This window comes from Sinocyclocheilus grahami, unplaced genomic scaffold, assembly GCF_001515645.1.
Source record: "Sinocyclocheilus grahami isolate Dianchi unplaced genomic scaffold, SAMN03320097.WGS_v1.1 scaffold799.1, whole genome shotgun sequence".
Lineage (NCBI taxonomy): Eukaryota > Metazoa > Chordata > Actinopteri > Cypriniformes > Cyprinidae > Sinocyclocheilus > Sinocyclocheilus grahami.
Window position 1 is genome coordinate 387,417 of NW_015505978.1, and position 16,005 is coordinate 403,421.

Genomic DNA, 16,005 nt, shown 5'->3' on the forward strand with positions numbered 1-16,005 from the left:
CTGTTTGGCAATATTTTGGATTTTGAAAATCCTGTTGACTTTTGCCGTTTATCTAAGGTGATTTTGGAAGGTTTTTTTAAACATTTGTTTCTTATTTAATTGGTTCCACATTGTTTGCTGATTTTTACTTTATTTAAACTTTGTGTAATTTATTTATTTTATTTGACATCGTGTATGCCGTGCCTCCAAGCTTTCTTACTTGTTTTGCTAATAAACGTTCTACGTTTCTTATTTATTTGGTTATATATTATACATGTTTACTTAGCCTATTTCCAGTTTTGTACACCTATTTAAACTTTATGCAAGTTATTTGTTATTTTATAGCCTGCCCTATAGCATGGTGTATTTTTATTTGTTTTGTTAATAAAAGTTCTATGTTTTATATATAGGCTAAAGTGAGTTTGACGTTGTATTTTGTTGTTGCACTCGAGCAATTGACGCCGAACTGCCGCTAATTCGAAAGTAAAAGTGAAAGTAAAATACGGACGGCGCATTTAAGCTATTTAAAAGAGAAGGAAAGAAAGGAAAAGAGGGAAGATTCAAACGAACTAAAAACGAACAATTGCTTTAAGCCGAATTGCTACGATTTGAAAGTGAAAATAAAATGTGCACGCCACTTTTACAAGCCATTTAAAAGCAAAGGAAAGTTAGGAAAAGAGGGAACGCCCCCGCCGCCACCCCCACGGTGATACCAGTACTACCGGTGTTGTCACACGTCGATTAACCGGTGGGAAAATTCCGTCACCGTCACAACCCTAGTGGCAGTATAGTCTACCAGTGCACACAAGGTAATGAAATCCTACTGGAAGCAAAGTGGATGTGGATGGAATCAGGTCATACAAACAGAATTTATGTATAATGCGGAATGTCACGGAATTTATATCATACAAACATCATCATATCATACAAACAGGAACTTAAAGGTCATCACAGCAACCCGTCAAAATAAAAGTTCAGTTTAACTTGAAGAAACTGTGACAGAAATATATTACTTAATGTAATCATATTACTACTAAAAACAATAAAAAATATATTATTAAAACATAATTTTTTAATTGACCAGAATACACAACACAGTAATTCTGAATTTTTTTTATAATCACCACAATAAATTGCTTTTTCATAAAATCAATTAATTATAACTGTTTTGATTACTACAATTTAATGAAGCCATTAAAATGGAACCCAGAAAATTTATGGAAAACACAGAATTTGGTTAAAACTCAATTTGAGAAAAAATGAAACATTTCATAGGGCCTGAAAAATTAAATATTGGTTAAACTTTTGTAAATTGCTGTTAATTACTACTAAAAACAATAAAAAATATATTATTAAAACATAATTTTTTAATTGACCAGAATACACAACACAGTAATTCTGAATTTTTTTTATAATCACCACAATAAATTGCTTTTTCATAAAATCAATTAATTATAACTGTTTTGATTACTACAATTTAATGAAGCCATTAAAATGGAACCCAGAAAATTTATGGAAAACACAGAATTTGGTTAAAACTCAATTTGAGAAAAAATGAAACATTTCATAGGGCCTGAAAAATTAAATATTGGTTAAACTTTTGTAAATTGCTGTTAAATTGTGTATGTTTCATGATTTCAATTAATTAGACATACTTTTTGATTAATACAATTTAATTTAACCACTAAAATAGAGTCTAGAACAATTAAAATGAGGGGAAAAAAACGGAAAACAGAAAATTAAAACAGAATTTGGAAAAAAAAATAAAACTGAATATGGGAAAGAAAGAAAAAAATCACAGGGCCCTAGAAGCAAGGTCACCGTTGAGAAGGTAACGAATGTGACAGAACTCTGGCCAAACCAGATTAGCAATCACAGAGGCTTTTTCGGATCGACTTGCTAATCTGACAAGCGAAATACTAATTGACTGCCTCAAAAGACACCTGGATAAGTTCTAAGCTTTTCAGTTGCCATTAAATGAACAAGGAAAAAGGATTTTCAGGAACAAGAAGTGAAGGTGACAAAAAAAAGATGAGGGGGTGTTCTTTTAACTGGCTGAGCAGGAAATAGTAATGATGAAAATAGTATATGCACTGGTTTGATTCTCAAAAAAAAGCATGTCAATTATTAATGAAGGGGGTCCAAAATTGTTCCGTTCATCTGTGTAACAGCTTGACCCACTCAGCCACTCAGATGATGAAGTGCTTGCAGTTCAACGCACATCAAGAAGTACTGGATCAGTTGATAAATGGGCAGCCAATTAAATCTGGGTTACTGGTTTACACTGCTCATGTCTGAGATGGGCGCTGGAGACGGCGGTGCCTTTCTCCTGTTCTGAAAGCCATCAATCTTTGAAACAAGCAACCTCACGGCCACCTCCATCCTGTCTAGAGCAGGGTTTCATTTGCTTCCATTCTAAAGGACCAGTCCAAAACATCTTAAGACTGAAAGAAATATATGCAGTTCCACCACCACTACACTTTCCACTTTATTTTCCTGACAAAAGATAATCAGCACCAAGAGGATATTCAACACCAATAGACCTCTACAGACTACATATAAGATTGTTAATAGTCAAAAGATTACATAGACAGTAAAAAGTTTTTGTACAGACATTCTTACAGTACCATTGAAAAGTTCGGGGACAGTATTTATTTTGAAAATAAATTAATACTTATTTAGCAAGGATGCATTAATTTGATCAAGTGACAAAATGCATTTATAATATTACAAAAGATTTCCATTTCAAATAAATGCTGTTCTTTTGAATTGTCAATTCAAAGAATCCTAAAAAATGTATCACGGTTTCTACAAAAAATATTAAGTAGCACAACCATTTACAACACTGATAATCAGAATAATAAGAAGCGTTTCTTAAGCAGCAAATCAGCATATTAGAATGATTTCTGAAGGATCATGTGACACTGAAGACTGGAGTAATGATGCTGAAAACACAGCTTTGCATCACAGGAATACATTATACTTGAAATTATACTCAAAAATAAAAAAATATTATTTCACATTGTATTTGACAATATTATTGGTTCTACTGTAATTTGAATTAATTAATGCAGCCTTGGTAAGCACAAGAGGCTTCTTTTAAAAACTTTTAAACACTGACCCCTAAATCTTTATTTCATAACATATTTCAAGCAAGCATCTAAGCATATTATGATGATGGTAAACTGGTGTACAAGAGAGTTTAATGGTTTCCAGACTAACTGAAGTATTTACATTTACTTTAAAATGAGTGGCACACTTTTAAGCGTTAGATATAACTAGTTTATCTGTTAAATCAATTAAAGGCCTTAACCTGGCAATGGTTTTGGTGAGGCGTACTCAGGAAACGTACAAAGGGTGCAGCCATCTATGGGTTACAGAGCAACCAATATCAGCAAAAGGTGATCCACTCAACAAAGCCTCCACAGGGGAGATAGGCGAAACCCTGACATGGTGACAACAAGCCAACTGCTATGACAACAATCTGAAATCCGTTAGCAGTCGTAACAACCAGTGTCATGTTTGTCAAAGACATCTTAGTTCAACTTTCAGATACAGCAACATAAACCTTGAACAAACGGATATTGCTCAAATTACAGACTTAACACCTTAAGAGAACAGAGTCTACTTCCGAGAATTCATTTGTCATTACTATAAATCATAATCAAAGAGGATTTCAGAGGAATTGCATTGCAAAATGTATGAATACCTTTTACTGTTAACCTCTAAATGGTTAAGTTTTCAGAATGTGTGACATCAATCATACCAAGAGTAGAAAAAAAACTTTTACTAATGAGCTTGAAAATAGCACAGAATGTGACTTATGGAGGCAAAGGGCAGCCACATAACCAATCAGAGTTGAGCTGAGGTCACAGACATGAGGTTAGTGAGGTGGCCCAATTACCACAGGGGGTCGTGATGATGAGGTTGTGTGTGAGATGTCCAGTCCGTCTCATGAGACATGAGACATCCACTGAGAGTACGGTCTTCCTTCTTGTAGTTAAACAAAGACTTTGAAAACAGAGACAACGACGACAACAACATTTGCATTGTTTTGGATGCGGTGTTATCTGTGGGACTCATCAGGTGCTGATTGAGGCCATTTTGAGAAGTGAGTGTGCTGGCCTGTGCTCCTCACAGGAAACAGGAAATCAAGCTTAGGAGCGGTATGCCACGGTGTCCTCTCAGGTGATAAAAGACAACGAGTTTTTCGCAACATTCCTGACATTTTTTATAAACATCCATCATGGAAAATGAGACAATGTCTAAAAATACCTACCAAATGTCAAAGCATCAAGAATGTAAAACCTGAGGGCAAATAAATTTCCCACTCATAAAGACCACCAACAAACATCAGGCCGCCCTGCTTTCCATGCTGGGAAGGATGTGAACCATTCAGCAGAGGTCAACAGTACATGACAAAACATTCAAGGAGATCGTTCAACAGCCAGATCAAACTCAGGTTAAATGTTTGTCTACATGATAGTCAGAAAACTTGGAGAATCATGAAGTGACGCTCTGTACTAGGGACGGCACGGCCTTCTGGTTAAGCTGACAGCACAATTTTATCATGCTGATCTACTGCAGCGGTGACCCGTGAGCTTTTACTACATAAGCCAAAGCATACAAAGTTCAGCTACTGAATACAGGAAGTGATGGATGGGGGGGGGGGGGGGGATTGAAAAATAATTTTTTGGCTGCTGTTTTTCAAATGAACACATCATGCAGGTTATTTATAAAAAAAACAACAACCTTTCACCACCAGACTTAAATAGACAAACCTGACTACATAGAGAGAAACTCAAGTGATTTCTTTGTGAAAAGGTCAATCACCTAACATGTGCCCACAAATAATATTATTATTAACTATGAACTATATAACTATTATTTTTGCTTATTTTAAATAAAATTGTAAGGAGAAAACTATTCATTCTACAGCCGTGGTTCTCAACCCGGCCACTAGTGGGCTTTGGTTAACTTCCAAGGAGCCTCAAGATGACAAAACAAGCATTAAAATAAGACCAAACAACAAAAATCAAGATACTTATTTCAATTCACTTAAAAACAGCCTTTTTTCTTTGGAAAAAAACAGGATTCCCACTGCCTTGAGAAGTCTGAATATATTAGAAAGCCTAAATTTAAAAGTACGACTTCTAAGCTCTGAAATATTTTATTGGGTACAAATTGAGAAAAATATTTATGTTAAAAAATGTCATTTTAAAATAATATTTTTATTTCAAAAATCTGTGTCCAAAAAAATATCACAAGAGATGCAAACTCATCATGGGTGAAAAAGGTGACAAAGACCAGACGTCTCCTGGTGGAAAACAAAGACTTCAGATGAAAATGACATGAAATTACCATTATATCCCGTAGATGGCAGCAGAGGATCACTCATTAGCTCAGTTGCCATTTCAGCTCCCTAGGTTCTCTCACATCTTGCTTTTGGATTTATTATAAAATGACTATGAAGTATAGCAAGTGCAGGAAGTCACAAATGTCATTTAGAAATAAATAAATAAGCCCAGACTCCAACAGACTAGTAGGGTTAATTATTTAAATACTTACCTAGTTAACTACAAATTAAGTTAATTATTAATGGTATAATAATTAAATAATGCATTAAAAAAAAAATTTTTATTATTTAATTTAAAAACTATATTTTTCAAACACTGCCTAAAAAAGGACACATCAAAAAGAGTGCTTTAAGTTATCTTTACCTGTAAAAGCTGCTAAAGGCAACACAGACTTGTTGTTGCTGTAGTTTTGTTACTCTGAATTTACTCTGCATCACTTAAAGCACAGCTGTTTTGACATCGGCTTGTCAGATAGTTTGTTCCGTCATTGCTACAGGTATCACCGTCAATCGCAGATAAATTTTGCGGATTCACTCGCGTAATTTTTTTTTTACACTCGCGGTGGTCATTCCTGAAACAGTATACACTTGGTCCTCTTACACTTTCTTCAAACTGTGAATGAAGTTAAAACCGAGAAAAGGGCGCTTCCCTTATAGCGTAACTGACCGAGCTTACTCACGCGGAAACTCCTGATATAATCAATAACTAACTATACAATGAATATCTTACTTACATCGTGTAAGCTTTCTTTATGTCTTGTTATAATAGATCTGTGAACGTGTAGAACTACGCAAACTTGCTAAAACAAAAATAAGATCAGAGTGGATTCTGACTAACCTAAAGTAAACACCTCTGATTGGCCACTGCTTTCAACAGCGATGCCTGTGATTGGCTACAAAACTCAACACTGCAAGACACGTTGTAAATAAAAACTTTTGGCTTTGTAATTCGAAAACCAGAGCACGCACACAAAAACACACAGGACAGTTTGAAAGCGAGTGACTTCGAGCGGGTACAGAATTGTGTTGGTACTACTGGAACCCCCCAAAAACATTTTCTCATCGGATCTACACGAATCTCGTAGGTGACCTATTTTGATCTCAAAAAGGTGAATTTTCACCGAAAGGTGAGGAGTTTGCATCTATGAAAACTAGAAAAATTCATGAGACCTATTGTATGAATATTGTTGTGGACAATGAGGGGTCTTGCAGTCAAAAAGATTGAGAACCACTGTTTCACAGCAAAGTTTTCTCAAAATAAAGTCCTGTAGCATAATGCCTAATTTGCAAGAAACCGTGACACTGAATGACTCACCCTTAGTGAATTTCATGTAGTGGACCCTCTTCTTGGATGTCTTTGACTTTTCTTCCAAACTAAAACCCTGTTCCTGTGTGGGGTCTGAAAGTATACAAAAACAGAAGAAATAAAAAAAATGAATGTGCTAACAAAAAAAATGTATCACACATAAGATTTTAAACAAGACTGACACACAGACTGCTTAAGAGAAATGAAAACCAGATTGTTCTCAACATGACAATGATCACAGCACGTTTCATGTTATTTTAACATCACAATAGCACCACCTAGTGAAAATTAGGGAGAAATAAAATGTTTCAAAGCTGCAATGACAAACATCCCACACACAAGTTCAATTGTTCTGCTCTTAAATTGAATTAAATTGATTTTTTTTTTTTTTACACAAACGGTGCTTTGCACACCAGGTTTAAAATGCAGCTTACTATCAGTGTTGTTCTGTGCATGGCAGCTGTTAAGGTCAGCAAGGAGTTGATTAAAATCATCCTGGTGGGCAATCCAGTTGTCCTAATAAAAAAAAATTGTAAAAGATTGATGTGACCAAAAAAATAACAAAACAGAACGCAGCAACTCAAAACCAAGAAAACAGGAATGATTCTTCACCTCGTTGCTTGCAGTAGTGCCCAGACCCAGGCTGTTGTTCTTGACTTTAACCTTGATGTGTTCTGTAGCCCCCTGTTCACTCTTGCCAAGACCCTGCCACACACAAAAAACAAAGAAAAACACAAACTCACACAAATTATGACATTATTAGAAGAACAATTACCTTTCCACACAAGCAAGAAGTGGAGATTTCTTTTATTACAGTTCACTGATTTTTACCTTTCAAGTGAAACAAGAGGAAAACTGATTTCAACTGATTTTATTCTCATTCCATTCTGAAATGTCAAGGGTAACCAAACATTTGATGGTAGCCACTGACTTCCATAGTAAGGAAAAAAAATACTATGGTAGTCAATGGGGACCACATCTTCAAAATATCTTCTTTTGTGTTCTTCGTAATAATGTCAATGTAATCATGTTTAAATCATTGTCATGTTTTTATCTTTTGCCATGCATAATACATGTACTAAATTGTATCTTCATCATTACAAATATATTTAAATACTTAACTTTAAAAGAAATAACATATTTTAGAAGCTTGTCAGTACATTCAGCACTTTAACCATATTTCAATAAAAGTAATTATGAAATTACATACAAAGATACTTAAAGGTACTTAAGTCCTACCTCATTGTGACAAAAAAGAACTCTAAAGTTCACATAATTGCATTTGATATCAATTATAATACATTTTCATTTAATTGTAAATAACATGCAATTAAGTGTCTGAAAACATTACATTCACATTAAAAGTGAAAAAGCTAAAGTGTACTTCTTTTTCACTTGGACATATAGTATTGACTCATACCTTCATTGACACTTTTCTTTTTGTTGCATGAAAAGCATACAACTGCTGTTTCATATAAGCAAGCCTCCAATTATTTGTGCTTTACACAGCTGTATTTTTAATACACTTGTCTAAATTGCAGAGAAAAAAATATAATCAGCTATAAATATCATAAAGTCATGTGCCGTAATTGTTGGGTGTATTTAAGTTTTAGACCCAAACTTCCTACAATAATTACCTGATAATTCTTTGACCAGGAACACAGTGAGGTGTGAGGAAAAGCTCAGGGGTTAAAATAAAAATAAAAAAATAATAGTGTCAACTTACACAAGAATGACTGCAGACTCTGGGCTTCTTTTCTGACAATGAGCTGAATAAATAAACTACAGATGGATGATTTATTTCATGTAATCCATACTCCATACATCCATGTTATTATGCTATCAGAGTTACTTAACGCATAATTTCACTGCAATGGGAAGCACGTCATTACTGAGGTGAAGGCTGATCTTTAACTAGAGGTTGAAGAGTTCATCTGCTGTCTGTGGTGATATACAGTATACTGCTGCTGATGTCTTATTGAATTCCCATCTCACTGGTCATTGACCTTGCTGTGCTGCACAACCGCAGAGGTGAAAAAGTCACAGATTGAATTGCCATTAGTAATCACTCAGCTGGCAAGAAAGGGATGTGCTGAAGCATGTACTGTATATCATTTTGTTCATGGTTTTGATGGTATTTATCTGATAATACTGAAGGCACTAAATACAATATACTTTGATGTCCCATGGCTTTAAAAAAAAAGCATTAGAGACACAGATCACACGTTTTTGTTTTTTTCTGTGATAACGTCACTGAACTTTTTTTATTTGAAACAATTCTCAAAAATTGCTTGTAAATTTCACAATTAATTACAAAGGAATGGCAAGTAACACACTGAATTAAATTTTGTAGTAGATAGACTGAAATAATATATTTTCCTGTAAAACATGCTCCAATAATCCTTGTTTTATTTAAAACTTCAAAAATAATTTGATGTTTTATATAAATAATTACAGTGCATTAGATCAAATATGATCTAATATGCCATTAAACTATCATGAAAAGTATATTTTAAACACATCAAATGTCTGTTTTCTATTATCATGTTTGCTAAAATAGCTCATTTCACTTTTCAAAATGTGTACATATACAGTATATATATATATATATATATATACTTATATACAGTATACTTATAAAATATATATTTTTTTCAATTTTATTTGTTCCTAAACCATAGCCCCTTCCGCTTTACAGCTTAATTTAGGCTACATTTGCCACATTGTTACTTATTCTAGCATTATTTATTTATTTATTTTCATTTTTATTTATTCTAGCATTCTTTTATTTTATTTTGATGTTCATATAAATGTGTATTTCTGTCAAAATCACTCAAATCAGGTTTTTAAACTTTATATTACACAGTTTAGCAACACTTTATTTGAACTTTTATTTTATTTTATTTTTTGCTTCCCCAAAGAAGCTTTCAGTGAACAGTTCTTAAGAGAACTTTTTTTTTCAAGTGTGAAGACCTTTTTAACCCCTTCAGACCTGACTTTTTTCACTGAACAAAAAAAATGTCATCCATTTGATATTTGCTCTTCTCCAATATTATTTATTAGATTTTTTCATGTCCACTATAATGGACACCAGGACTGAAGAAAAATAAAAATCCCCATATTTTAACCATACATAATAAGTAGAGCTTGTGCACTATAGTTGAACTAGTGTTTAAGATTTTGAAAAGAACACATACTATAAGAATGAACAATGCAGTAAATATGTGGGGGGGGGGTAAGATGATACGAAGTCTCAAAAAAACCAGTTTGATACTTTTTGTTGGTTGAAGTGGGTGAATCTGAGTATATGTATAAATATCTTTTTCTGTACGTGAATGGGTTTACAGTATGTGTACTTGCTGATTGTTTTGATGAATATATGATTGTGTGCATTATAGCATCAATGCATCAGTGTGTGTGGAGGGGGTGTGAGAGTGTGTGTTGCTGTGTATTCACTGATCTCACATCCACTATGGCTGTTTCTCACTAAAACCAATGAAAACTTGATTGACATGCTATGGTCACTTTGATGACATAAATGAAATCATACTAATATTCATTTCATTAATTAACATCAATGTTCATAAAACATTAACATTAGAATTTGTAGCTCTGTATTTAGCTTTGAAATGCTTCCACGAATTTCTCAACCTGTTATACAACTAATTCACGAGGTGCTGCTGATATCTTACAAGACCTGATGTCCATCGCGATGGACATTACTTTTTTTTTTTAAATCCTGTGTTCTGCAACTCTGAAAGATCTTCAAAATAACTTTGAATATTATCATTTGCTAGTCTTAATTGTATAATAGGTGCAAGTTGATGAGGCTACCATAAACATAAATCTGCATATAAAAGGTCAAATGTGGACTTCCTCCTTTTCTTGTCTAGTTGGTTAGTCATGTCTCTCTTTTGTGATGCCTGTAGCTCAATCAGATTAAGTTAGGAGTCATATCTTCATTGTGATTGGTTGATCAGGGACCAAGGCATTGCTCATATTATGAAAACATAAAATGTTATTGGTTTAAACAAAACATCATGTGATGTCCATTTCTATTGGAAGAACCTTTTTGCAATAGAAAGTTTCCATGGATGTTGTTAGGGTTTCTTTCTTCATGTAAACCTTCAATACCAATAACTTTATTTTAAAGAGTGTATTAATGGAAAGTGTCTGGAAAAGGTGTGTTTGAGCTATGTTATTTTTTTTTTTTTCATTCAAAAAGACCATAACAGTATGGATGTCCTTATATGGTTGCTGAGGATGATTGCTATGTGTTTTCGCAACAGGTTACCATGAGACAGCATTTTTTGGCACTTCCCTCTTAAAGGAACTGACCGGGCTTGTTTATATGACCTTCGCTCAGACAGACAGACTGCCAGCTCTGATATTCAATATTCACACAGCATATTGACACACGCCTGCTTCTGGTATTGGTGGAGAGGTGTGTACGTGGAGAGGTGTGCTCATGTAATGATCAATGAATGCTTAAACAACGTGACAAGCCTTAACAGGAAGTACAGAAGTAAGAAGGCACTCAGCCTTCGTCAGACATTTGAACTTCATTGCTCAGTTCGGGGAAACTCAACAGGGGTTTCTTGAATTAGGACAAGAGTATCACCTGAGAAGTATGAGTGGGAGGAGGTTATGCTGTCAAATGAGTGGGCATGCAAATGTGTTATGTAATGTTTGTGTGACATTTTTATAGATCATGATAAACATTGCGCTCTTGCTCTTCTTATAGGGGTAGATGTTGGGAAGCTGGAAAAATGTTTAAGGTTTTACAGCACAAACCCATGCTTACAAAAGTGTCTGGGGGGGGAAATGTCTAACATCTAATTTCTTTAAGAGCTAATCACTTATCCCAGAACTGACACATAATTGGTTGTGTTTCTCTATATTACTATAAAGCCAAAGAAATGTAATAATATTTATTGAATAAAAGTAACCAGTAACACTTTAGAATAATGGTCCGTTGTTAACAAGTAACTATGCAGGAAGTAATAGGTAGTACTACGTTAACACTTAACTTAATACTATTAACTAATAGAGAAGCGAGATTAACTAAGCAGTAAGTAGTAGCAAATTTAGGACAAAGGTAGTTCCTTATTAGATATTTGATAATTACTAAAAAAAAATATATCCTCATTGAGAACTACTTGTGAACTATGACCAGTTAATAAAGAGTAGCCAATTAATTACTAATCACAACAGTAACGTCTTAAAAGTGAACAATTGGGTTCTTTGTGGAAACTAATTTATGAATATGATATCCCCCAAATAAGTCGGCTACATTTTAAAATTGTGACTACAACTCTTACCAAAGGATGGATGTTCAAACTTAAACATAGAATAATAATAAAAATTCACTTAAAAATAATTAAGAAGTGATGCTGACAAGCTCATGATTGAATTAGTTCACATGAGCTCTGCTTCGTGTCAGGTCAGTATCAATGTATCGCACTCCAAAAGACCTACTGGTAAAATATCACTAGTGCTTCACACAAATGCATGACTGTACAGTTAGTGATATTTTACCAGAAACTGTAATCTGGAATATGCGGTTTTGTGCCATATTGTCTCATTGAGCACACAATATAAATGCAGTCGATGCCTTCATTAAGGATGTGAATTGTTTTTGTCAAGAGAACATCATTATTTATATTCAAGAAAAGTCCTCCCCAGCCTACTGTCAGTAAAGGTATAGGTCTTTTGGAGTCGGAGACATACTGAACTGACACAAACTAGAGCTCATAATTGTGAACTAATTCAATCACTTCCTAATTATTAACATTTTTAAATGAATTATTTTCATTTTTAATTTATGTTTTTGTTTGAAATAAACAGAGAACATCCATCCTTTGGTAAGAGTAGTAGTCACAATTTCAACCTGTAGCCGACTTATTTGGGGGATATCATATTCATAATTTAGTTTCCACAAAGAACCCAATTGTTCACTTTTAAGACGTTACTGTTGTGATTAGTAATTAATTGGTTACTCTTTATTAACTGGTCATAGTTCCCAAGTAGTTCTCAATGAGGATATATTTTTTTAGTAATTATCAAATATCTAATAAGGAACTACCTTTGTCCTAAATGTGCTACTACTTACTGCTTAGTTAATCTCGCTTCTCTATTAGTTAATAGTATTAAGTTAAGTGTTAACGTAGTACTACCTATTACATCCTGCATAGTTACTTGTTAACAACGGACCATTATTCTAAAGTGTTACCAAGTAACCTAACATGAAAAGTAGCTTGTTTTAAATTGATCAAAAATATAAAATGTAAATGTAATCTTAAACAAATTGTACACAACTTTGTCAGCTTTAAACACAAATTAGTCAAGCTTAGCCATCCAAATATATGCCAACATTTATATAACCCCATTCAGTTTTATAGCTTAATTTAGGCTGCATTTGCAACCTTGTTAATTCTTTGATATATGTTTAAACATAATGTTTTTTATAAATGTTGTCTATTTAATTTTGATGTTTATTTAATGTGCATTGCTCTCAAAACCACTAAAATCATTTTTATATTGCTTGAATGAAACCTGAAATATTTCTTGTTCTTATTATTATTATTATAAAATTGACAAATAAATCATTTATTTTATTTATTTATTTTTATGCAGATTATCTGACTACTGTACATTAGGTAATATCTTAAAAGCAGCTTTACCAGTTGTAAATATCTTCTTAAATGTACCAACTGTACATTTTTCCATTGACTGGGCTTTTGGTGTTGTCTTTTCTGGTCAAGTAGAGGTCCGTGTTTGTAGAGGTTTATTCCTCATACCAATGGAGATTCCAGACAATGTGATGTGCGACAGCCTCTACATTCTACAAACACGTTATGAGATGATGGAATTATGAAATGATGGAATGTTATGAAATGATGAAACTACAAACAACACCAGTGATTTTGCAACAGTGTTATTAAACAAAGGATTTATGACAGTATAACAGATATAGAAGGAAGAGAAAATAGAAAATGAATCACTTCAACTGTAAACCGCTCTCATTGAGCAACAGTGCAGACAAACAACACTATATGTGTTCATAGATGACGTGACCATTCTTTACATGAGGAAGTATTTCATTTGGAAGAACTGCTGGCAGATAAAATTGTCCTCAACTGAAACTCATCTGGTGCATAACTCTCAAATTACAGGTGGCAAAGAGGCTCCTTTGCCAAGCACCCACCAAAAAAAACACATTATGTAATCTCTCTTTTTCACTTTTGCAGTGTTCGAGCTACAGACACTTCAAAGGATCTTATGACAAAAACCACAAACTTCAAAAAGGCATATATGGGAGGGTTCATAGTTAGTCTGTGTTGCCAAGTACTTAACCAATTTATCAGATAAGTGCCATATTACTGCCCTACTTTCTGAAAGAATGGCAGATCTTTTGTCAGTGTATATACTGTACAAACAGGTATTATATAACCTGCTTTCAAAGCGTACATTTACAATCTAAATAAAAAGGTGACTTGAATGCCCCTGAAATGTTTATGTGGCACGACTCCAATCAAAACATGAAAATGACTCAGAAATTGTTCAGCGATAACTTAGGGAGATTATAGTCTTAAATCAAGGCATTATGCACTAATAACCTTGATCAGAAGTGACAAGACGAGTACAATGTGAACATGCTTTAATGCACAGCTCATGTGCAGTCAACATAACCTCAAAAGAGACTGCCATTAAAACGCTGATCATATTTCCCATAAAAATAAAAATTAATTAAACACTTTAATGACTGGTGGCACTGTAGTCAATTGGGTACTATTTAACAAGTGCAGATAAACACCAAGAAAATGAAAAATAAATAAATACATTTAAAAAATACAATGACAGTTCTACCCTCAGTTATCTTTTTTAACCCTTAGGTGCTGTTTGGGGTCTTTTTGACCCCAAATGATGTTTGCTAAAAAAAAATGGCATGAGACTTTGCACAGTTGTCAACATTTGGTAGCTCTACTACAAAAACAAATACTATTTTTTTTTTATTAAACTGGGTTGATATCTGGTTGTATGTTAGTGTGAAAAAAAAAGTCACAATCAGTATGTTTGGGGTCTCTGGAGACACATTGAAATGAATGGGGAAATTATAAAATCAATACTTTTTCTTTTTAATTTGTCAAATAAAATCACTAAATCCACCACAATGCAGACCACAAAATACACAAAAATGAAGTGGCAACCCTTCCACACGTTCACAATGCAGAACAATTACGCTCGCACACCCCCACCCCAAAAAATATCACCCATAGAAGTCAATGGGAGACTATAAAATATAGTTTTTTTTTGTTACATAATTTGTCAAAAATGTCAGTTACAATGCAGACAACACACAAAAACTGAAGGGGTGACACCACAGCACATCCACCGTGGAGGAAAAACCCACACACACATATGACACCACATACAATTTGACCATAATCATGTGTCATAATTGCAAAAAAAAAAGTGATTTTATAATCTCTTAACATAAATCTAAATAATAAAAAAAACTTACTACACCTATGTGGAAATGGCAAATGGGCCATTTAGTAATGCTCTAGACTCTAGAGCTATCTGGTGGCTGTAGTTGAAATTTCATGTTTTTCTCATTTTAAAATGGAAACAATTTCCCATTATGCTATGGCACAATGGCCATGTTATCCCCATGAATTAAAATTAGGAATGTGGGCCTTTTATAAAGTGTATTTTACATAAAATGTTTTAAAAAAACCTATTTAAAAATATATTTTTAATTATATACATTTTTAAAATTCCATTAAATACTTTCAAAACTGCACAAATATAGAGTAAAAACGTTAATAAACTGAGTTAAATTGCATTTGTTTAAAAAAAAAAAAGCATTATCATCACATTTTGTTGTCTGTGTTTGTTTTCAAGTAGATGGAAACAATTTCCCATTATGCTATGGCACAATGGCCATGTTATCCCCATGAATTAAAATTAGGAATGTGGGCCTTTTATAAAGTGTATTTTACATAAAATGTTTTAAAAAACCTATTTAAAAATATATTTTTAATTATATACATTTTTAAAATTCCATTAAATACTTTCAAAACTGCACAAATATAGAGTAAAAACGTTAATAAACTGAGTTAAATTGCATTTGTTTAAAAAAAAAAAAGCATTATCATCACATTTTGTTGTCTGGGGTCCCTGGAGACCCCAAGCAGCTGGAGTGTATGCCCCAAACGAACAGCGCATAAGGGTTAATCTCACTTACAAAAAGTCTATCGAACTCAAATAACTAATTCATTACACTTCAAATGAAAGACAATGCAAAATGTTAAAGATAAAAAAGCTTTATTGACACAAGTTTTGTGATCAAAGCAACAAA

At 33.4% G+C, this 16,005-nt stretch overlaps 1 protein-coding gene across 1 annotated transcript in view; it reads right to left on the reverse strand.

Annotated features, from left to right (window-relative positions):
- LOC107561924 (PIN2/TERF1-interacting telomerase inhibitor 1-like) overlaps positions 1 to 8,067 on the reverse strand; it is a 29,783-nt gene extending 21,716 nt beyond the window's left edge. Inside the window, exons 1-4 of the mRNA XM_016246461.1 lie at positions 8,062 to 8,067; positions 7,254 to 7,346; positions 7,076 to 7,157; positions 6,651 to 6,734 (exon numbers count right to left, since the gene is read on the reverse strand). Coding sequence (XP_016101947.1) covers positions 6,651 to 6,734; positions 7,076 to 7,157; positions 7,254 to 7,346; positions 8,062 to 8,067 — 265 coding nt within the window. The remainder of the gene's footprint in view (positions 1 to 6,650; positions 6,735 to 7,075; positions 7,158 to 7,253; positions 7,347 to 8,061) is intronic.
- Positions 8,068 to 16,005: the final 7,938 nt, after the last annotated feature.